This window comes from Balaenoptera borealis, assembly GCF_965194805.1.
Source record: "Balaenoptera borealis genome assembly, chromosome: 2".
NCBI lineage: Eukaryota > Metazoa > Chordata > Mammalia > Artiodactyla > Balaenopteridae > Balaenoptera > Balaenoptera borealis.
In genome coordinates this window covers 178,070,985-178,094,530 of record NC_138867.1, presented here as the reverse complement: position 1 = coordinate 178,094,530, position 23,546 = coordinate 178,070,985, and the positions used below count along the sequence as shown (strand labels likewise).

The window sequence follows — 23,546 nt, the reverse complement described above, 5'->3', positions numbered from 1 at the left end:
CTTTAGCAAGAATCCCCCTACCCTCGATGTCTCCATGGACCGCCTCACTCTGCTCTTTGGCTGTCAATCCCCAGCTGTCTTTGCTGCATTCAGAGCTGAGCCCAATGCTTTCCCCTTTTGCAATCCGCCTATTGCAATAGTCCTGAATAAAGTCTTCCTTACTGTTCTGTGTATGAAAAATATTGCCTGCCATATCAATAAACAAAGGATGTTGTAGCCATCAAGCCATCACATTACAGCCCCCAGATGGTGACCCCGGAGGGAACTCAGGATAGAAACAGGATGCCCACCATCAAGCCATCAGCCACAGCACACCACACCACACCACACCCCCACCCCCGCAATGATGCACCCTGAGGAGACTCAGGATGAGAAAGCCCAGGATACTGGCCCTAGATAGCTGAGGTGCCTATCAAAGGAACGACTTCAGTGAGCCCAGACTCTTGCATCTTCCCATACATAGAAAAGTGCTAAATTCCTTAACTTGAGATAGTTGGTTTTCTTTAATTAACAATAATCTTTTGATGTTCCAACTACCTGGTCTTTGATGCAAAAACTCCTATATATCCTAGATCCCCACTTGCCTCTTCAGAGCAATCTCTCAGAGTTATCTGAGATGCTGTGTCCCATACTTAATCCTCAGTTTTGTCTGCTGAATAAAATATAACTCTCAACTTTTAGGTCATGCTTTTTTTTTTTTCAGTCGACAGTTTTTAACAAGTGTCAGAGTAATTTTTTTCTTTAACAGAGGCTGAGTAACTTTCCCAGGTTAGTTAGTTTCCCAGCACAAAAGAGCAGAACCAGGTTTATTTCTGAAGTTGGAGCTACAACTGCTGTGACCAAGGGCATGTGGCTACTCATCTCAGTCTGAGAAAATGTGGGGACAAACCGACTCTTCTTCACAGGGCAGCTATGGAGATTCAATGTGAAGTTGTAGATAGAGACTTAGCCTAGCACCTGGAGGGTAGTGAGTTCTAGGATCTTGGGAACTGGGGAATCAACAGTGATGCATCCTGACAAGGGAATAATTTGCAACTGGGGGGAAAAAAAAAAAAAAGAGGAGCTCTGTACTGATATGGAGACATCTCCAGAGTGTCTGTATATTTCATAACAGAGAATGAAATATATAGAATAAAGAGAATGTGTTATATTTCCCTGTGCCTGCTCAGCCCACCTATGGGAAGACTCAAGAGAAATATAGAAATATTGGTTAGCTCAAGGAAAAAAATTTCAGAGAATCTCAGGAAAAAAAATCTCACATTTGTCTCACACCAACCTTTGGTTCATCAGCAAAATCTCACCCCTCCTGGTCCAGCCCCCATCATCACTTGCCTGGACCAATGCAGTTGCTTCTATCCTGGTCTGAGGCTCCTCCCCTTGCCCCTGCCCACCACCACCTCCTTGTCTATCCTCCCTGCATCACCCACAGGGCATCTGTGAGCATCTGAGCACAATCTCTTCTCCTTTATAGATATGTGTGATCAGGCCCAGAGCCTGATTGTGTGGGTTACAGAATTGTAAAACCATTTAAATGCTCAGGGTCTCTTATGCTAAGGTAAGGGCACTGACCGGGGAGGAGTGAGTCTCTGAGGTTTGGAATGGGAATATTGGGCAGACACAGATGACCCTGAGAACTTTGACCCCATCAATACACTTGTCTGAAGGAGTTGGCCCTTCCACGTGTGATATTGTGATATAACAAGAAATATATATTTGGTCTTCATCCCTGATTCCTGGCACAGAACTTCAAAAACTCTTGAAACTTCTTGAGTGAAAGAGCTGATAGCATCATGTTTTGTTATAGTATTTGGGTTTAGTTCCTGGTTCCTGGCTCAGAGCTCCTAAAACCCTTGGAATTTCCTGAGTGACAGAGGTGAGAGGTGAGAAAAACATCTTCTGTCTTTCGTAATAAGCCTGAGCAACCATACCCAAGTTTATGCTAATGAGGTGACTCATGGATGGACTCATGGGTCAAACTAAGTGAAGCAAGTCAGACAGAAAAAGACAAATATCATATGATATCACTTATATGACGAATCTAAAAAAAATGATACAAATAAACTTATTTACAAAACAGAAACAGACTCACAGACTTAGAGAACGAACTTATGGTTATGGGGGGGAAGGGTTGGGGGAGGGATAGACTGGGAGTTTGGGAATGACATGTACACACTGTTATATTTAGAGTAGATAACCAACAAGGACCTACTGTATAGCACAGGGAACTCTGCTCAATACTCTGTAATAACCTAAATGGGAAAAGAATTTGGAAAAGAATAGATACATTTATATGTATAACTGAATCACTTTGCTGTACACCTGAAACTAACACAACACTGTTAATCAACTATACTCCAATATAAAATAAAAATTTAAGGGACTTCCCTGGTGGTCCAGTGGCTAAGACTCCGCACTCCCAACGCAGGGGGCCCGGGTTCGATCCCTGGTCAGGGAACTAGATCCCACATGCTGCAACTAAGAGTTCGCATGCTGCAACTAAAGATCCTGCATGCCTCAACGAAGATCCCGAGTGCGGCAACCAAGACCTGGCGCAGCCAAATAAATAAATAAATATTTTAAAATATAAAAAGAAAAAAAAAAAAACTTTCATGAGCTTCACCCGTGGGCTCAGTTTTAAAGAAAGAACAATAATAAAACAAACCAAATACCCAAGCCAAGAAATAAACCCTTACCACTCCCCAGAAGCTCCTCATTCTGAATCAGCAAGCCCATCTTCCTGTCCCCTTCACCTGCTGTATTTTTCTTAGCAGACTTTATGACAGTCTGACATTCCACTGGAAGTCTCTTTGAGCACTGGTTTTAATGCCTGGCTTCCATTCTAGAATGTCAGCTCCACAAGGGTTCTCCACGGTGTTCTCAGTGCCTGGAATTGTGCCTGGCACCCAGTAGGTTCCAAGAAGCTGGTGGAGTGAATCATCTACGGAGATGTCTAGGCCGGGGCTACTGTCCTACTCTGCTGTGGAAGGGCTGGCCATGGTCTTCCGGCCTCAGCTTCCTCTTTGCCACTAGGACCTCAGCAGCAGAAAACCAAGTGTGCCAGATTCTTCAACAGCCAGCCTGGGTGAGGTCGGTTGGCCTCGCTGGGCCTGGAGGCCGGACTACAGAGGGCGGGCTGGACCTGGGACCTGCTGTCTACTGCCCGAGGAGGGACCGGCAGGAAGTGTCAGATAGGGTGATTAATGATAACAATAATGGTAATAAACCCAGCCATAATAATAAACTCTAATAATAGTTCACATTTTTCTAGGCTGGATGTTGTCTGGGCCCAGGCCTGGGTGTTGAGAATTCTCTGAGCCGTCTCAGGTTCTTTTAAAGTGGAACGAGTACCCCACTTGACAGCTGAAGAAAAAAGAGGCCATGGAGGCCACTGGGAAGGCTCATGTGCTGCCCCCGAGGCCTGAGTCCTCTTTCCTGAACTCCTACACCTCAGCTGGGGTCCAGCCCCAGCAGGGAGGCTCCGGGTTACCCCGACAACCATGGGGGTTTGCCTAGGACCGAGGGGGGTTCCCAGGCAAGGGACTTTCCAGGTTAAAATTGGGACAGTCCTGGGCACACTGAGACTACTGGTCACCCTACCCCAGTGGGTTTTTTTTAGGAGGAAGCTAGAACTGGGGAATTCCCCAGACTCTGAGAGGCCTGCTGGGACCTCCCTAGAGCTCCGGCCAAACCAGGGAAAAGTCAAGGGCTGCTAAATTAAAACAAAAATCTCTTTGTGTCCTTTTGAACGGGAAGGTTCAGGAAACAGTCAGCCCCCTCCCCAAAATAGCCATGAGGTCGGTTGGGAATCCTTCCCTTGTATGTGTGTGAACACATGGCCTCTAGAACATTCTCATAAGTAGCCACAGACAAGCACATTCTGTGCTGAACTCCAGAGGAAACAGAGGAGTTACACACATGAAGGCTGGAGCCAGAAGGCCAGTGTGATCCCAAGCCATCCCTCAACCTCACCATGCCTCAGTTTCTTCTTCTGCAAAATGGGGCTGATTGGAGTCCCAAACTCAGAGGTGTGTCAGGATCATCAAATGAATTAATATACATAAAGAGCCAAGCACAGAGCAACTGGTATTATCTTTTTCATTTCACAATATTTCTTAGATATCTTTCTTTTCCACTGTGTATAGATCTATTTGGTGGATTTTTTTTTTTTTTTTTTTTTTGCTGTGCCTCGCAGCTTATGGGATCTTAGTTCCCTGGCTAAGTATCGAACCCGTCCTTCGGCAGTGAAAGCTTGGAGTCCTAACCACTGGACCGCCAGGGAATTCCCCAGAATTGCTTGTTTTGTTTTTAATCAATTTTTATTGGAGTATGGTTGCTTTACAATGTTGTCCCGGAATTGTTTTAATATGAAATATTTCAGGCATCCAAAAAGGTGTAGAGATAAATAAAAACATCACCTAGGCACCAGACGGAAACAAACCCAGTGTCCATCAACAGATGAATGAACAAACAAAATGTAATATAGCCGTACAATGGAATACATTCGACTCTTTGTATCCACGGGTTCTGAATCCCGGATTTAACCAACCATGGATGAAGAATAATCAAAAGAAAAGGAAATTCCAGAAAAAAGCAAAGACTTGAATTTGCCACATGCTAGCAATTATTTACATAGCATTTACGTTGTATTAGGTGTTGTAGGTAATCTAGAGATGATTTAAAGTGTACAGGAGGATGTGCGTAGTTTATTTATTATTTATTTATTTATTTATTTATTTTTTGGCTGTGTTGGGTCTTTGTTTCTGTGCGAGGGCTTTCTCTAGTTGTGGCGAGCGGGGGCCCCTCTTCATCGCGGTGCGCGGGCCTCTCACTGTCGCGGCCTCTCTTGTTGCGGAGCACAAGCTCCAGACATGCAGGCTCAGTAGTTGTGGCTCACGGGCCCAGTTGCTCCGCGGCATGTGGGATCCTCCCAGACCAGGGCTCGAACCCGTGTCCCCTGCATTGGCAGGCAGATTCTCAACCACTGCGCCACCAGGGAAGCCCATGTGCATAGTTTATATGCACATACTATGCCATTTTATATAAGGGGCTTGAGCATCTGCAGATTTCGGTATCCATGGAGGATCCTGGAATGAATCCCCATGGATACCGAGGGACGATTGTATTATTTACCCATAACAAGGAATGAAGTTCTGACACGTGCTACAGTGGGCATGAAACTTGAAAACCTGTCAAATGCTGGGACTTCCCTGGTGGTTGAGTGGTTAAGACTCTGCACTCCCAACGCCGGAGACCCGAGTTCGATCCCTGGTCAGGGAACTAGATCCCGCATGCGCAACTAAAGATCCCGCATGCCACTAATGAAAATCCTGCGGGCCGCAGTTAAGACCTGGTGCAGCCAAATAAATAAATAAATATTAAAAAAAAAAAAAAGAAAACATATTAAGTGCAAGAAGCCAGATACAAGAAGACAAGTATTGTATGATTCCACTTTATAGGAGGTCCCTAGAGGAGACAGAAAGTAGAATGGTGGGGGCCAGGGGCTGGGGGAGGGGGAGGGGGAGGGAGATGGGGAGTCAGTGTTTAACGGGAACAGAGTTTCAGTTTGGGAAGATGAGAAAGTTCTGGAGATGGATGGTGGTGAGGGTTGCGCAACAATGTGAATGTACTTAGTGCCCCTGAACTAGAAACTTAAAAATGGTTTAAATGTGAAATTTTATGTTATGTGTATTTTAACCACAATGTTTAAAAAATCGGGGGGAAGTGAGGTTAGTGAAATGGACAAAGGTGGTCAAAAAGTACAAATTTCCAGTTATAAAATAAATAAGTCCTGGGGATGTAATGTACAGCATGGTGACTAATAATACAGTATTGCATAATTGAAAGTTGCTAAGATGGTAGATCTTAAAAGTTCTCAACACAAGAAAAAAGTTTTTGTAACTATGTATGGTGATGGATGTGAATTGGACTTATTGTGGTGATCATTTCACAGTGTATACAAATATCAAATCATTATGTTGTTCCTGAAACTAACATAATGTTATATGTCAATTATACCTCAATTTTCTTTTTTTTTTGGGCTGCGCCGCAGGGCTTGCAGGATCTTCCCTGACCAGGGATTGAACCCGCACCCTCGTCAGTGAAAGCACAGAGTCCTAACCACTGGACTGCCAGGGAATTCCCTCTCAATTTTCTAAAAATCTAAAAAAATTGTCTGTGTGCCATCCACTGAGGTAAAAAAACAAAACAAAACAAAACCAGCATAAATACCGTGGAGGATCTCAGAGTTCCACTCTCCACTTTCTTCCCTGGAGGGAAGTGGATGTTGTCCCTTCCACCCCCTAAGCAATGAGTAAGGGCCACTTTTCATTTAGTCAATACATATCTCTTGAGCACCTATTTTATGCTCGGCCTTGTTCTAGGTCCTGGCAACACAGCAGGGAAGAGAACAGATAAAATTCCCTGCACTTGTGGCATGACGTTCTAGATGGGACGACAGCCAAGAACAAGGATAAACAAGTAAAAATATATAGTGTGACAGATGGTGACACGATATAGAAAAAGCAAAGCAAGGAGGTGACGTCACTGGAGATCGGGTGGCCTGGGACCATCTTTCTGATCTGCAGGAGCTGAGGTGGAGACACAAGGATGTCAGGGGCAGGGTGTACCAGGCAGGGGGAACAGCTGAGGCAAAGGTCTGGAGGAGAAGGCTGTCCTTGAACTTGATGCAATTCCTATCTATCTACTGGGCCCCATAACTTGCTTCACTGCATTTCTTTTTTTTTTCTTCTCATTTCATTATTTCTTTTTTTTTTTTTTTTTTTTTATTTATTTATTTTTGGCTGTGTTGGGTCTTCGTTTCTGTGCGAGGGCTTTCTCTAGTTGTGGCAAGCGGGGGCCACTCTTCATCGCGGTGCGCGGGCCTCTCACTATCGCGGCCTCTCCTGTTGCGGAGCACAGGTTCCAGACGCGCAGGCTCAGTAATTGTGGCTCACGGGCCCAGCCGCTCCGTGGCGTGTGGGATGTTCCCAGCCCAGGGCTCGAACCCGTGTGCCCTGCATTGGCAGGTGGATTCTCAACCACTGCGCCACCAGGGAAGCCCCTCATTATTTATTTTTAATTTTATTTTTTTTAAGTTATTTATTTATTTATTTATTTATTTATTCTTGGCTGTGTTGTGTCTTCGTTGCTGTGCACGGGCTTTTCTCTAGTTGTGGCGAGCGGGGGCTACTCTTTGCTGCAGCGCGCAGGCTTCTCATTGCGGTGGCTTCTCTTGTTGCAGAGCATGGGCTCTAGGCATGCGGGCTTCGGTAGTTGCAGCATGCAGGCTCAGTAGTTGTGACACACGGGCTTAGTTGCACCGTGGCATGTGGGATCTTCCCCAACCAGGGACTGAACCCATGTTCCCTGCATTGGCAGGTGGACTCTTAACCACTGCGCCACCAGGGAAGTCCCTCATTATTTCTTTTAACAATTAATTTTTGAAAATACATTTATTTATTTTTGTCTGCGTTGTGTCTTTGTTGCTGCACGTGGGCTTTCTCTAGCTGCGGCGAGCGGGGGCTACTCTTCATTGCAGTGCGTGGGCTTCTCATTGCGGTGGCTTCTCTTGTTGTTCACCGCATTTTTGTTCATGAATTTCATCCATATTGATGTGAGTTACTCTCCCTCGTTTCACTGCTCTGTCGTGCAGCACTGTACACATTAATAGGCTATAATTTATTTGTCCCTTCCCCCATGAATGGACAGTTATGTGAATTCCAATTTTGTGGTCTCAATGTCTCCAGGAAACAAACTTTTCCCACTCTTTTTTTCTTTTTAATTTTTTTGGATTTTTTTTTAAATAAGTAATTCATTCACATGGTTCCAAATCGAAAAGGCACAGAATCGTTTTTTTGTTGTTGTTGTTTTTTAATTTTATTTATTTATTTATGGCTGTGTTGGGTCTTCGTTTCTGTGCGAGGGCTTTCTCTAGTTGCGGCAAGTGGGGGCCACTCTTCATCGCGGTGCGCGGGCCTCTCTTGTTGCGGAGCACAGGCTCCAGACGCTCAGGCTCAGTAGTTGTGGCTCACGGGCCCCGTTGCTCCGCGGCATGTGGGATCTTCCCAGACCAGGGCTCGAACTCGTGTCCCCTGCATCGGCAGGCAGACTCTCAACCACTGCGCCACCAGGGAAGCCCCACAGAATCGTTTTGAGGACAAGTCGCCACTCTGCTTCCAGCCCCCTGACACCCATCTCATTACTGAATTCAAAACATGCTATGGTTTAATGGTTCCTCAAAAAGAATTACCATATGATCCAGCAGTTGCGTTTCTGGGTGTATACACAAAGAAAGCACGGACTCAGAGAGAGATTTGTACATCCATGTTCATAGCATCATTATTCACAATAGTCAAGAGGTGGGAAGCAACCCAAGTGTCCATTGATGGACGAATGGATAAACAAAATGTGGTGTATTCTACAATGGAATATTATTCAGACATAAAGAAAAAAAAAAAAAGAAGGACATTCTGGCACATGCTACACCATGGACGAACCTTGAAAACACTATACTGAGTGAAATAAGCCAGGAACAAAATTACAGATATTTTATGAGTGGGGACTTAAGTGTTTAATGCATACAGAAATTCTCATACTTGGACTTCCCTGGTGGCGCAGTGGTTAAGAATCCTCCTGCCAATGCAGGGGACACAGTTTCGAGCCCTGGTCCGGGAAGATCCCACATGCCGCGGAGCAACTAAGCCCGTGCGCCACAGCTACAACTACTGAGCCCACGTGCCACAATTACTGAAGCCCGCACGCCTAGAGCCCGTGCTCCGCAGCAAGAGAAGCCACCACAATGAGAAGCCCCCACACCTCATCGAAGAGTAGCCCCTGCTCACCGCAACTAGAGAAACAAAGACCCAACAGACAAAAATAAAAATAAATTAATTAATTTAAAAAATAAAGTGTACAATTCAATAAAAAAAAATAAAGTCTTGTACTTAATACCACTGAATCGTACCCCTCAAAATTGTTAAAATGGGGACTTTCCTGGCGGTCCAGTGGTTGTGACTTCCCGATCCCACTGCAGGGGCCGTGGGTTTGATCCCTGGTCGGGGAACTAAGATCCCGCATACCATGTGGCGTGGCAAAAAACAAAACAAAACAAAACAACCCAAAATGGTTAAGTGATCAGTTTTATGTTATGTACATTTTACCACAATTAAACACACACACACACACACACACACACACACGTGCGCGCACTTACGGAATGCTTACTCTGTGCTGTGTTCTCAGCCGTGGGGATTTAGCCATGAACAAAACACAGGAACTCCTGCCTTCAGGAAGCTTACATAAACCAGATAAATACTAATAAGTGGGTTTTGTGGGTTTGTTGGAAGGTGGAAGTGGTGGGCAGACAAGAGTGGAGCAGATAAAGGGTATAGGGTGCAGGAGTGACTTGTTTTAGGCTCTGTCCTCAGCACCCAGTGTAATTCCAGGCCTCTGGCAGGATATTTGTTGCCTATGAGCAGCTGTGTATTCAGGGCTTCCTCCTATAGCCACAAAAAAAAGCACATTGCTTCACTCAGCTTCCACGTCCTTGGCTTCTGGTGGGTTCTACCGAAGGGGAAGGCTGGCAGGAGATCAGAGCGGGGAGACAGACGAGGGTCCCTATTCCCTCCCTGCCCAACCACAGTTGGGCAGTGGTGGTTTCTCTGTGGCCACATAACCTGCAAGGAGCCCCTTCTTCACGGCTCCAGATGTCAGCAAGTTCTGCTCCCTTCCCATCCCCTTTAGTCCTGTCAAAATCTCCCCACTGTTGCTAGTTCTGGGTGCCTTATGGAATAACAATGCCCCAAAGATGTGCATGCCCTAATCCCCAGTAAGGGAGAATCAGGAATTAAGAATGCTACTCAGCTGACTTTAAGATAGTGAGATTAGCGCTTGCTTCAGCAGCACGTATACTAAAATTGGAAGGATACAGAGATTAGCATGTCCCCTGCACAAGGATGATGTGCAAATACGTGAATCATTCTATATTTAAAAAAAATGATAGGGAGATTATCTTGGTGGACTCAGTGTAACCACAAAGGTCCTTAAAAGTGGAACGGGGAGGGGACTTCCCTGGTGGCGCAGTGGTTAAGAATGTAGGGGACACAGGTTCGAGCCCTGATCCGGGAAGATCCCACATGCCGCGGAGCAACTAAGCCCGTGCGCCACAACTACTGAGCCTGTGCTCTAGAGCCCGCGAGCCACAACTACTGAAGCCTGAGCGCCTAGAGCCGGTGCTCCGCAACAAGAGAAGCCACCGCAATGAGAAGCCCGCGCACTGTAACGAAGAGTAGCCCCCGCTCGCCGCAACTAGAGAAAGCCCACGTGCAGCAACAAAGACCCAAAAATAAATAAATAAATAAATTTATTTTAAAAAAAAAAGTGGAACGGGGAGGCAGAAAAAGAGGTCAGAGTGATGTGACAGAACTTGATTCACCTTTGCTGTCTTTGAAGATGGAGGAAGGGGGCCGTGAGCCAAGGAACACAGGCAGCCCCTAGAAGCTGGAAACAGCAAGGAAATGGATCTTACCCAGAGCCTCCAAAAGGATCACAGCCCTGCCAATGCCTTGATTCTAGCACAGCGAGACCCGTGTTAGACTTCTGACCCGCAGAAGTGTGAGGTAATGCATTTGTGTTGAAGCCACTAAGTTTGTGGCGATTTGTCACAGCAGTCATAGAAAATGAATCCACTCAACACATATCTATTGGTTCTCCTGTCCCACTCACATCATTACATTTTGTTCAGTGAAACCCTTTTGAGTGGACTTCTGTTTGCCGCTAAGACCCATCCAATCCTGCTTCTGGGAGCTTACTCTATAGGTGGGATGCCTGTCCTCGTGGAAAATGGTGCACAAAGGTATTTTTCGCAGCATTGCTTGTAAAAGTAGAGATGGAAAAACCTGCAAGTGTTAAAAAACAAAACAAAAAAACGCTGGTGAAATAAATGCTGAGATGTGCACATACTGGAGCTTTCTACCAGAGTAGAAAGAATGAGGAAGTGCTGATGAACTGATAAGGAAAAATCTGCAGGGCCACAAGGTTCAGTGAAAAACAGCAAAGACGCGTCACAGACTGCAGAGTGTGTTAGCTTTGTGTAAAAAAGGAACGGAAGGGGTAAGATTACATTTGAACTTACAAAAAGAAACCCTGGAAGGAGTCACAAGACACCGTAGACAGTGGGTTCCCGTGGTTGGGGGCAGGGAACAGGCTGGGTGGAGAGTGAGTAGGGAGAGAACCTACTCTATGTGTCTCTCTTAATAGCTGATGTTTTAAATCCTAGCCGGCACTAGGGTGAGGCAGGCGAGGCATGAAAGCAAAGAGGGCGCCAACTCAGTAATCGAGATAAATATTTTAATGTAATATTTTCCAAAAACACCATTAATGTGAAAAAAAACATGATGAACAAAATACTGAAATTTTAAGTCAAAAATCAGTAACAGGGCTTCCCTGGTGGCTCAGTGGTTAAGAATCCGCCTCCCAATGCAGGGAACACAGGTTTGAGCCCTGGTCCGGGAAGATCCCACATGCCGCGGAACAACTAAGCCCGTGCGCCACAACTACTGAGCCTGTGCGCCACAACTACGGAAGCCCATGCACCTAGAGCCCGTGCTCCGCAACAAGAAAAGCCAACGCAATGAGAAGCCCACGCACCGCAACAAAGAGTAGCCCCCGCTCGCTGCAAGTAGAGAAAGCCCAGGCACAGCAACGAAGACCCAATGCAGCCAAAAATAAATAAATTAATTAAAAAAAAAAAATCAGTAACAGTGCTGAATTCTATTGAAGCCTGAGGTCAAACAAAATATCAGGAATATGGATTCTATCTTTGAAAGTTTTTGCAGTAAAGAATTAACAAGTTGATGATCCTGAGTGGATCCTGGATGGGTGGGGTTTATCCAGGGCCTTAGGAGAGCCCCCCCATCCCCCCCATCCCCCCCCCACCAGCCATTCTCATCTATATGAAAAGCATTAGGTAATGCCACTCAGGTTTGCAGCTCACTGTTGCCCCCTGGTGGTGATCAGCTTGAACACAAAGACATTTACTGAGGGCCAGGACCCCTTAGGGGCACTGGGAATATTTTAGAACCAAGAAAGACTCAGTTTGTGCCGTGGTGGTCCTCACAGCATAAAGGAGACAGCAGTACACACGTTAGCAAAGCCAGGCAGGTGAAGAAGCTGCATGGCCAGATGTGATGGGTGACTCAAAAGGCGGGTCAAGGAGGACCTCTGGGAGGAGGTGGCAGAGCTCTGATTGGAGTGAGAAGCAGCTGCCAGGGGCTGGTGTCCCCCAGAAGAGGTGGGCAGTGGGCTTCACTGGATCCTCGGCATTTCATGTCTTAAAAGCTGATGTGTCCTTGTTTATTATAGTATTCTTTAAGCCTTTCCTGCAGCCCGAATATTTCATTAACTTTTAAAGGAAGACAGCTTTAAAAAGATTACTTTTTAAAGGGAAGGGTGTTCAAGCAGAGGGACAGGCATGTGCCGAGGCCCAGATTTTGAGCATCTGAGTACCAGGCGCCATGCGTGCCTGTACATTATCTCACCTACTCCTCATCGCAACCCTGGAAGGCCTGAACATTACTCTCATTGTAGAGGGGGACACTGAGGCTGAGGAAGTTGCCCAAGGTCACACTGATAGAAAAACTTGAAAGTGCTTAAGGATCAGCAAGGAGGGAGTTGATGAGAAGGGGAGGACACGAGACAAGGGCAGGGAGGTGACCAGGCAGATGGTACAGGGCCTGGTGAACTGCAGGGAGGTCTTAGGCTTCTGCTCTGAGGGAGGGATGTGCCCGGACTCAGGTGTTCACAGGTGCCCACTGGCGGCTGCCTGTTGGGGTCCAGTGAGGGCAGGGGAGACAGGGAAGAGGCTGGAGGGGGAATGCAGGCCAGAGGTGATAGGGACCTGAACCAGGGTGGAGGACGAAGGGCAGTGGACTCAAGATTTGTTTTGAAGGCAGAGCTGGCCGTGTGGAAGGTGAGACACGGTGCAAGTTCATGTGGTGGGGGTCTCAGAGGGATGAGATAAGCCCAAGACTTATGGGCGGGGTGGGGGGTGGGTAGTGAGAACTCTGACACAAAGGTGTACTGAGGAAGTGTTCCAGGCGGCGGAACAGCACGTTCCTGGAGAGCCTGGAGTGAGGATGGAGGACATTGCCCATTTGCTGCAGGGCAAAGCTGGGGGCATCACAGGCCCAGCCGCCAGCACTCACCAGGGTTCCCTCCCACCCCCTCAAGAGAAGAGCTGTGCCAGCCCTCCTGAGGTCTCGCGGAGCATCTGAAATCCTTTATTGGAAGATAATTGCTGTTTACTATATAGGAGACTCAACAGCAGATGAACAGTGAAAACGGAGCCCACAGTGACTGGGGCAGGGCCCTCGGCGGGGGACCCCACCCCTACCCCGTGGACCAGTCTGGCAACCTCTACCCCTCCCTGGACCCCCGAGCCTTTGGCATAATGCTGAAGAGGGGGAGCTGCAGGCACTGAAGCCCCTTGACTCAAAGCAGACGTGGATGAGCACTCGGGGAGTGGGGTCAGTGGAGGGGGGTGGGCAGGCCCCTCCAGGCTAGGTGTGGGAGCAGCAAAAGTGGAGGAAGCCAGGAGCTGGGGAGATGGTGTCTATTTTTGTTTTCTGACAAGGGGCACACAGGGGCCTGCAGGCAGTCGGGCAGCAGCTGAGGTGGGTCATGCGCTGACGTCTTTCTCGTCGCCCGGCTTGGAGGCTTCCAGCAAGGGGTCCCCGGGACCCGCCTCCTCCTCTTCTTTGGCCTCACTGGACTTGGAGTTGGGGACCCAGAGGCCAGAGTCGATGCAGCGCTGCATGTGGTACTTCGCGTCCTGCAGGGAGAAGGGTGGGTTGGTGAGGCTGGGCTGCCACCTTCTGGTGGCCCGCCTGTCCCCTGCACATCCTCGAGCCTGCTTCCTGCTCTTTCTAGATCACAGCTTTACAAAAGAACTGCCCGCAATGATGGAAATGGCCTGTAATCTGTGCCGTACAATATGGTAGCCACCAGCCACGTGTGGCTACCGAGTACTTCAAATGTGGCTGGTGCAGGGGAACTTTAAACCTTACTTAGCTTCAATCCAAGTTTAAACAGTGTAGTCTAGAACAAGGGTCAGCAAACTTTTTTGTAAAGGGCCAGACAGTGAATATTTTTGGCTTGCAGGCCCTATGGTCTCTGTCAAAACCTCTCAACCCATCATTCCTCAACTTTAGGGTTGTAGCACAAAATCAGCCACAGACAAGATGAAAATAAACCATCCTGGCTGCTGCATTCCAATCAAGTTTTATGTAGAGACAGGCAATGAGCCTGCAAGCCACAGGCGGAAGACCCCTGGTCTAGATGTTCATTCCCACAGAAGCGTCTAGAAACCCTGGGCCAGGTCTTGCGACCAGACTCATTTTACAGATGAGGAAAGCAATGTGGCCAACCAGTGAGCCAGGCAGCAGGAATGGGGTCAAACTGAGGTCTATCAAGACTCAAAGTATTTATCTACCAGCGCGGTTACTGCTCCAAACAGCTGCTGTTTACCAGCACCAACTACGTGCTCAGCCCTCCCCATGGATTTCGTGAGTTAATATCGAGAGAAAGTGGTTTGATGAGGTAACTGAGGCTGGAAAGGGACCCCCTCCTTGGGCCACTGTGAGCTGCTGGCAAAGGTGGGGTCACCTGGGTGTGCTCATAAACAGCCCACAGGGACAGGGACACTCAATCTGGACGCTGGGCACACAGTAGGTGCTCAATAAATGTAAGTGAGCAGGTGGCACAGAGCCCGGCTGCCTCGTGTGCTGGCCACACAGTGACAAAACGTCCCTTGTTCCTTTGAGAAGCCCAGGAGGGACACTTCTACCAAGGATGTGGGCAGCAGAGCTGGAGGGGGCGGGGGAGACACATCGCTTGCCCAGGTGGGCTTGGGCACAGTTACTCACGGTGGGGTCCATCTTGCTGATGGCATCTTGGAGCATCTGCACATCCTTCACGTCAAAGCATTTCTGGAGTTCCTGTGGGTGCAGAGGGGCGGGGTCAGGGCCTGGTTCCCAGGGACCCCGGGGACCCCACTGGCTGCCTGCCTGCTGCCCGCCAGGGCCCAGGGAGCGGCACCTCAGGGAGGGACTCGTAGACCTCGACGGGGTCCAGGCCGCCGGGGCCGAGCCGCTTCTTGCGCTCCTCCTCCTCGTACTCCTTCATGGCCTTCTCGATGCGCAGCTTGGCCCGGCCCCGCACGCGGTCTTTGAAGGCCTCCAGCTCGTCGTTGAAGCCCTCCATGTACTGACGGTCGGCAGTCTGCGGGGGGCAGGGGCGTGCACAGGGCTGAACTGGGGGACCCAAGACCCTCCCACTGCAGGTGCTCAGAGATGCCCCAGGGCTCCCCACATCTGGTCCTGAACTGAAAGACGGGCACCCTGGGCCTCAGGGCTCTCCTCTGCCTCCTCTGAGCTCGACTTGACACCTCTGTGCTCACGACCACCTGCCTGCACATCCCCCTGAACCTCAGACTCGTGACACCCACCTCCTCCAGGTCCTCCTGTGGAGTTTAGCAGGCATCTCAAATGCAACACAGCCACCCCGGAGCTCCAGATCACACCCTTCCGTCTGTCCTGCATCTCCCCCAGCTCAGCAGGGATAGGTCTGCTCTTCAGGTGCTCAGGTAAGAAACCCACAGGCGTCCTTGACTCTGGCCCTCACCCCAGGTTAGGACTTTCAGCACATCGTGCCAGCTCGGCTTTCCAAATCTGCCCAGGAGCCGACCACTTGTCAGCTCCTCCGTGGCCCAGCCCTCTCCTGACTGAGGAGAGGTCTGATCACAGGGGCTTGAGTCCGAGTAGACCCGTGTCTGTCTCCCCCAGTGGACCGCAGGCTGGTTCCCTGAGGAGGACCACCCTCCACTCTGCCCTGGCCGCTCGGGCCCCTCCCTACCTTGATCTTGGTGAAGAACTGCCGGAAGCAGGCACGGGGGTCCACCTTCAGGCTCTTGGCCAGCTCCAGGATGAACTGCATGACGATGGTCTGGTGGGCCACCTGCTCCATCAGCGCACATTTCTGCCAAGGGAAAACAAGCACGGCGTCGCCAAGTGGCGGACTCAGGGCAGAGCCTTTCCCCAGCCCCGGGGGCGGGCTCCACGTACCTCCTCCACCTCTAGGTCAATGCACCAGATGACCAGGTAGTTGGCGGTCTCCTCGCACACCAGGTGGACGTTGTCCGACAGGTACTTCTGGCTGTCGTCCCAGCGGCGGAGCATGCCTGTGAGAAGGTGTTGGCAAGATGTTGGAAGGGCCCTGGAGGCGGAGGGCCAGCCCCTTGTCACGTGCACCGCCCACTGGGCCCCAACCTGGGCCCAACTCACCGAAGTGCTTGATCTGTTTCTCATACTTCTCCACGAAGGTTTTGTGTTTCTGTTCCCTCACCTCCTCCGACTCCTCCTCCGCCTGCTCAGGCTTGGTATTGACCATGCTCTGTGGTGGGGTGAGAAGGGGAGTGGGCTGGGGCGAGGCCGTGGAGTGCCTCAAGCGTGGCCGGGTGGGCCGCGGCCGCAGCGCCCATCCCATCCAGGGTGGAGGTGGTGACGGCGCCATGAACATCAACGTGGCGGGAGCGTGGGCGTGGCAGGTGTGGCCTCGGACTAGGGCCTTCGGGCAGATCAGAGGGGGCGGGTACCGGTGGGGTGCCTCACCTGCCTGGCCCCCCACCCCTGATCCCCTCACCCTCCACCCCCATCCACCCGTCCCTGGACCTGAGCAGTCCCCTCCGCCACACCTGCCACTGTCTGCCGAGCGCGCCCGGCCCTCGCACACCTTGCTGAAGCCGTCCTTGCTGAGCGTGTCCACGTTCCAGGGCATGCTCTTCTCCTTCTTGCGCATCTCCTCTAGCTTCTGCTCCCAGCTGCGCTCCTCCTTGCGCAGCTGCTGTGCCTCGGCCTGCAGCCGTTCCAGCTCGGCCCTGCTGCCCTCACCCTCGGCCACCTCCAGCTCCTGTAGCTTCCGCTGGCACTCGGCCACCTTGCGCTTGCACTCGCGACAGCCCCTGTCCAGCTCCTCCTTCTCTTTCTGGAACTGCTCCATGCGCTCTACCCGGGCCTGTGGGACAGGCACGGCCCATCACTCTGTGGAACGGCTTGTCCCTTGACCCCAGCCCCAGCCCCAGGACCCCAACAGCTGCACCTGGCATGACCCCAGAGAATGTCAGCACCAACCTCCGCGTGCCAGACTCTCAGCTCCCGCTCTCGCCCCTACAGGTACCCCTGAGCCAGGGCGGGTCCCTCTCCTGCTCAGAACCCTCTACGGCTCCCACCTCACTTGGAGCAAAAACCTAAGTCCTCCCTGTGACTCACAGGGCCGTGCGCAATCTGTCCCGTGCCCTCCGTGGCCTCACCTCTTCCTGCTCACCCCCTCCTTCCAGCCACACTGGCTGCCTCACCTTTTCTTGAACCCACTTCAAACCTCAGGGCCTTTGCACTGGCTGTTCCCTTGGCCTGGAATGTCCTCTCCCCAGATACCCCCCACCCCGGCATCCTTATCATCTTCTTGTTTTAAAAAATATATTATTTATTTATTTATTTATTTATTGGCCATGACGTGCAGCATGCGAGATCGCGGTTCCCTGAGCAGGGGTTGAACCTGTGCCCGCTGCATTGGGAGTACAGAGTCTTAACCACTGGACCACCAGGGAAGTCCCCCTTATCATCTTCAAATGTCCCTTTACAGGGAATTCCCTGGTGGTCCAGTGGTTAAGACTTCGTGCTTTCACTGCCAAGGGCCCGGGTTCAATCCCTGGTTGGGGAACTAAGATCCCACAAGCAGCGCAGTGCGGCAAAAAATAAATAAATAAATAAAAATAAAATACCTTACAGATGAGGGCTTCCTTGACCACCCGGCTCAAGGTCTCAACCTCCCCCCACTCTGCTCTGCTTGATCTTCCTCCTCAACACTTGTCACCCGACAACAGCCTGTGACGATTATTTATCATGTTTCGGGCACTGTCCTCCTCCAAGGATACTGGCTCCACCAAGGTGGGGATCTGTTCACTGTTGTGCCTCCAGAGCCAGGAACTGGGCCTGACACACAGTACGGACTCAGAAAAGCCTTGTTGGATGTAATAAAGTAATAAGATGCTGGATAGAGGCCTCACCCCTCCCCAGGGTCTCAGGTTCCCCCTCCTCCCTGGAGCCACCCTCAGTAACACTTGGGCACCCTCCTGTGCCCACCACACCCCTCAAGCCACCGCTGCCTGGGTGTCCCACAGGCACCTCCAATTCTGTGCCCAAAACTGAACTCCCCATCGGAACCCCCCAGACCTGTTTTTCTGCTGTGTCCTCCCTCAGCAAAGAGCCTGCCCCCGCCTCCTGTCCCAAGCTGAGGCCTGTTGTGAGCCCTGTCCCTCCCTCTCTGCCACCAAATCCTGACACTATTTTTCTTTTTTTTTGGCCACGCTGCGTGGCTTGTGGGATCACAGTTCCCCGACCAGGGATTGAACCCGGGGCACGGCAGTGAAAGCCCAGAATCCTAACCACTAGGCCACCAGGGAACTCCCCTGACACTTTGCATTTCCAGTTGTTTCTCCAATTTGCTCCACCCCGAGTGCTGCACCTGGATCTGCGGAGGCCCGCTCAGCTCTGTCTCCAGGCCAGCATGCCCTCCTGAGCCCAGCCTAGTGCCCACCAGCCTCCTGTGCCCCCCCCACCCTAGACGCCGCTCCTCAGACCTCCTCTTCCACTGCACCCCATCTCCTCAGTCCCCCATCCCGACCCCGATCAGATCACTGGGCCCTGTCGCTCTCCAACCCTGCTTGCCTCCCAGCAGCGCCTGCTCAACCCAGAGCCGATGACTGAACCCTGAGAGGTGCCAGCATCTTCCATCGCTGTCGCCCCAATCCAGGCTCGGAAGCTGCCACAGGATTCTTTGAAATGTACCTGTCTGACCACAGCCCTCCCTGCTACCTCAAACTGGAGTGTCTGGGTTCAGAGGGGACCCCAGACCCCTGCCCCACGCTGGCCAGATGGCCAAGGCTCCTTGGGGGGCTGGGTCCCAGGCTGATGCCGGCCCCTGTGGTTGATGCTAGCCCTGAATGGACCAGCTCTCTCCTGACTCTTAGCCTCTGCACATGCTGTTCCTCCCACCTGGAACTCTCTTCCCCTTACTCCATCTGCTTTGTCCCCAAGTCTCAGCTTCGACAGAGCCTCCCCCAAGTGCCCAACCCCCAGAGTCACTAAGCCCCAAAGGCCCCTCTGTGATCATCAGATGACGCGATGAGATGCTAGTGGAAGGCCTTGGGGCACCAGACCTGGGGTCACATCTCACAGCCACCATGTAATGGCCGGGTGTCCCTGGGCCAATCCCCTAACTTCAGTTTCCTCATCTGTCAGATGCAGACAACAGTGCTGATCTCACAAGGCTGCATCGGGAAAAGCAAAAAAGGTTATAAAAGTAGACAGTCCAGAGCCGTGCTGGGTGCTCAGTCAGCACCATTCCCACGCTGGCTACTGTCATTACTGTCTGTCCAAGGGGACAATCTGTCTCTCTCTGGGGACTGTACTGGGGCTCAAACAAGAAAATGTACTTCAAGTGTTTAGCTCGATATCCAGTAAATGCTTATAACTGGTAACTGGGAGCAGTTGTTACTGCATCATCAGAGCAGCCCAGCTCCACCACTTACTGGTGATGTGACCTTGGCCAAGTCTCCTGTCTCTCCCTGCCTTGGTGTCCCCCTCTATGAAATGGGACCTCACAGCGTTGTTGTGAGGACTAAATGAGTTACTCCCAGGAAACTGCTTGCAACACGGCACTCGGTATACGTGTCCTCAACTGTCATCACTGTCGTCACGGTCATGGCCACGGCCACCACAATGGTCTGCTAACTTGCTTCTGTGCTTTACTAGAGGCCGTATCTCCAGGTTCTAGCACAGGGCCAGGAAGACAGCAGGTGAGAATCGGGAGACCTGAATCCTTCTCTAACGCCCCATAGGACCGACATGGTCAACCCTGAGCTTCACTTTTCCCACTCGGATAAGGCCCTCGCCTTGCAGAGGACACCTTGCGGCCTCTGCCTCCTCTCTTTTTCCATGATGGGCCTGTGTCACCTGGAGCCTTCCTGCTGCCTTATGAGGGTTACGGTTGGCATTATAGCTGGCCTTGGGTGGCAGCAGGAATCTACCACACTGCTGGTTTCTGCTGGACGGCCATCAAAATCTTCCCGGCATCCTCTGAGCAGCCGCCAGGGAGGCCAAAGCTAAATAAAGGCCTTCTGGAGCTGCTGGGGGTGGCAGCCTGCCCGGCCTGAGCTTTACGCCTCCAGGAGGGGCTGTAGCAGGCTGGGCAGGGCAGAAGCCTTGGCAGCGAGAAGGGGCCACAGGTATCACTGCCCTCGTTACAGACAGGGGACCCGAGGCTCACAGAACCTGGATGGCACACAGCTCACTGGGAGGAGCCACAAGAAACTAGTACTGGTGGCTGTTTCTGGGCAAGGGAGCCAGGGAGCTGGAGCTGGAGCTGGGAAGACTCGCTGGTCCCCTTCTGGAACCTTTGGATTATTTTTTTACCATGAGCGTGAATTACCTGAGTAATAATGATAGTGGCTAAGGTTTCTACACAGTTTATTGCATGCCAGGTGCTGTCCTGAGAGCATTACACACATTAAATACAAAAGGCAACCCTCACAACAACCCTATGAGGCAGACACTAATAAGATCCCCAGCTGGAGAAACTGAGGCACAGAGAGATCAAAACTCACTGGGGGCAATGCAGCAGGTCAGTGATTCAGCAGGAGCCAGCATCTGAACCCGGGTGGGTAGGCCTATGCTCAGAAGCACGCCAGGCTACCTTTTCTCTAATCCCCCTTTCCCCTCTGGTCCTGCTTACTCCCTCCCAGGCCCTGAGCCAAGTTCTTTCCAGATCTCATTTCATGTCGTCCTTACGATGGTCTCATGGAGGCGGGGTTTCGCTCCCCCTAAAGCAGCAATGGCCCTGTGGCAGGGCTGGGGTGAGAACCCAGGCTTGGTGGCCGCTGAACCGGGTGCTGGAGACACCAGGCTCCCCGCCTCCACTCCAGCCCTGGGGCTCCCAGCGGCAGGCCAGGAAAAGCTTTTGTGCCAGGAGGGAGAAGGGTGTGGTGGGAGGAGGACGCTGCAGGAGAGGGGGCATCGGCCTCCCAACTCAGCAGGACCAAACCGTCCTCCCCACGGTGATATAGATTAACTACGTGACAGAAATAGGTGTTCCCAAGAATCGCCTTGAGAGCTTGCAGAGATCTTCAATATTTCATAATAAAATGTTACACATGGCAAGAAAGAGAAGTGCTAGAACTTTCTCCTTACACTCCAGGGGCCCACCCGGCAGGTACACTACCCAGGAGGCTGCTGCTTTAAGGAATGCGTTGGAACTGGGACTGGGAACCAGATGTAGGGACTAATGCTGGGTCTTGGCAGGATGGGGAAGGGCCCTTCTAGAAGCTTCTAGATAAACGACTGGGAGCTGATATATGGGAAGGTGGGGTGAGGAATTCCTAACTGGAAGGTTCTGAGAGATATATGCCCTCAGTTTGAGAATACAACAAGCATAGGAATGTGGGTGCAGGAGCTCTGATTTGGTGGAGCAGGAGATTAGAACATTAGGTCTCATGAGAGCCATTCTGTTGGGCCTGAGAGCGCTGCTGGTCAGGGAGAGGGGTGAGAGAACACACAGACTTGGGATTCTGGGGTCTGGATTTGGGGGAAAATAAATAAAAGAAGGGGCAGGGAATTTGGAATCAGACTGGGAGGGTTCCTGGTAAAAGCAGGGTCAGTGTGGGTGTCTGAGAACAGCAGACCAAATAGGGGTCAGAAGGAAGCTGGGGTGGGTTTAGGTCCTGGACTTGGGCTTGAATGAGGCATTTCAATGCTGGCGGAGGTTCCTACAGGAAGCCTGTCTTGGGGGTGGGCGGTGACTGGGCCTGCAGTACCAAGTAGGGGCAGGGGCTCTGGCTGGGCAGGACGCCACGTGGGTAGGGTTTCCTGATGCAATGGGAAATTGGGTCTACAGTACATGAGGCTGAAGGAGAGTGGCCGGAATTGGAGGCTCCATCAGGGTGGAGCTGGTGGTTCAGTCTGAAGGGGAACCAGGTTTCAAAATTCCAGTCCTAGATGGGACTGAGGGCCCTGGTGGGGCACCGGTCTACGTTCTAGGGAAGGGGTCCTGGGTGTGGGTTGGAGTCCCAGGCCAGGAACAGAAATCTCAGGGGAGGACAGAATTCCTTGCTCTGTTGAGAGGAGCAGAACCTCTAGATCTAAATGGGAATCACCGTCAAGATTCCGAAAGGCAGGTCACAGACTAGACTTAAAGTATTGGGAACTCTAGGGGTTGGGAGAGGCCAGTGGGACATCCAAGATCATAAGTGGGTATTCAGGGTGCAGATTCTGAGGTAGAATTCTGGGTGTAAGTGGAAGGTCCCAAATGGATTGGGGGGGCACGTCCAAAGCTTGTCTTGGTAGTCTAAACTGTGAAGAAGGTGCCCTAGGGGTCAACTGGGAGTTCCAAGAAGAAATTGGAAGGGGAGGGGGGAGGGGGGGAGGGCCCTGGATCGCGGGCAAGGAACTCAAGGGTCTCGACAGTTCTGTTGCCCCGGAGTTGAATCAAGGGACCCCGGGCGATCCGGAAAGTCCAGACTGTAGGGCGGGAAACCCAGGTGTCAATGGAGGGCCCCCGGCAGTATCAGGGGTCAGAACTCTGAAGCGGAGTCTCGGGAGTGGGGGAAGGCGCTGGGCGCGCGCGCTCTACCTGATGCCGCCAGCGGAAGAGGCTGGCTGTGTCGATGTTGGGGTGCGTCTCGTCTTCATCGTCAGACACCTCGATGTGGTCCCACACGCTGTAGTCCACCATCTTGCCTCCGCGGCCCAGCCCGCTCCGGCTCTGGCAGCAGCAGCGGCGGCAGCAGCAGCGGCGGCGGCGGCTGCAGCAGCGGCTACGGCGGCAGCAGCGCACAGACTGTGCCCGCAGAGTCCCGCCCCTTCCGTTTCCGCCCGGGCGCGGACGCCCCCGCCCGCGCGTGACGTCACATCCCTAGTAACCGCGGCAGCGGCACTGGCGACCGAGGTCTTAAAGACCCCCGCGCACGTGTTCCGGCTCCCGGGAGTCTTCGCTGAGACCTCACCCTATCGGGCTCGGGGCCTCCGCTAGGCACCTCCTAGGGGTATACGGGTGGATTCTCCATCCTCGAGCTCCCCTTATCTCCCGCTGCCCCACGGTGGGCGTTTACGGCGGCCGTGAGGGGGGCAGTTGGCGAGACTGAGGGAGAGGATTGTCCCCTTAGCCACGCCGCAGTGACGTCAGCCCGAACCCACTGCTGGGGCCGGGCCTCGGCGAGAAGACCTCGCTCCCGCCCCTTGTGAAGAGGAACTTAACTTTGTGCCTGATAGGAAAGGACATTCCCAGTCCGAGGGGTACAGGGCCCTGCCCTGGGAGGGTCTAAGTGAAGGAAGGATATGGCCCTGCCCTTGAGGAGTCGGAGGTGGGGGCGATGTGGCTCTGCCTTAAGGGCTGGTGTTTCCCCGGCTCGGACCACAGCCTACCCCTCGCGCCCGCATCTT

At 51.7% G+C, this 23,546-nt stretch overlaps 1 protein-coding gene across 1 annotated transcript; it reads right to left on the bottom strand.

Moving 5' to 3' along the window:
• Positions 1 to 13,261: 13,261 nt before the first annotated feature.
• On the bottom strand, positions 13,262 to 22,964 carry CDC37 (cell division cycle 37, HSP90 cochaperone). Its single transcript, XM_082380243.1, has 8 exons — positions 22,738 to 22,964; positions 16,786 to 17,067; positions 16,338 to 16,446; positions 16,119 to 16,234; positions 15,910 to 16,032; positions 15,094 to 15,276; positions 14,922 to 14,993; positions 13,262 to 13,828 (listed from the first exon to the last, which is right to left on the bottom strand). The coding sequence occupies exons 1-8, from the start codon at positions 22,837 to 22,839 to the stop codon at positions 13,676 to 13,678; spliced, it is 1,140 nt and encodes a 379-aa protein (XP_082236369.1). The 5' UTR covers positions 22,840 to 22,964; the 3' UTR covers positions 13,262 to 13,675.
• Positions 22,965 to 23,546: the final 582 nt, after the last annotated feature.

What these genes read in the sequence shown, in the direction of transcription:
- CDC37 (XM_082380243.1), bottom strand. Translation starts at nt 22,839, where the DNA reads ATGGTGGACTACAGCGTGTGGGACCACATCGAGGTGTCTGACGATGAA. An exon ending in TTGACCTAGAGGTGGAGGAG is followed by an intron (nt 16,033 to 16,118) that starts GTACGTGGAGCC and finishes TTCCCTTGGCAG; the next exon opens with AAATGTGCGCTGATGGAGCA. An exon ending in TCAGCAAGATGGACCCCACC is followed by an intron (nt 13,829 to 14,921) that starts GTGAGTAACTGT and finishes TTCTCCCTGCAG; the next exon opens with GACGCGAAGTACCACATGCA.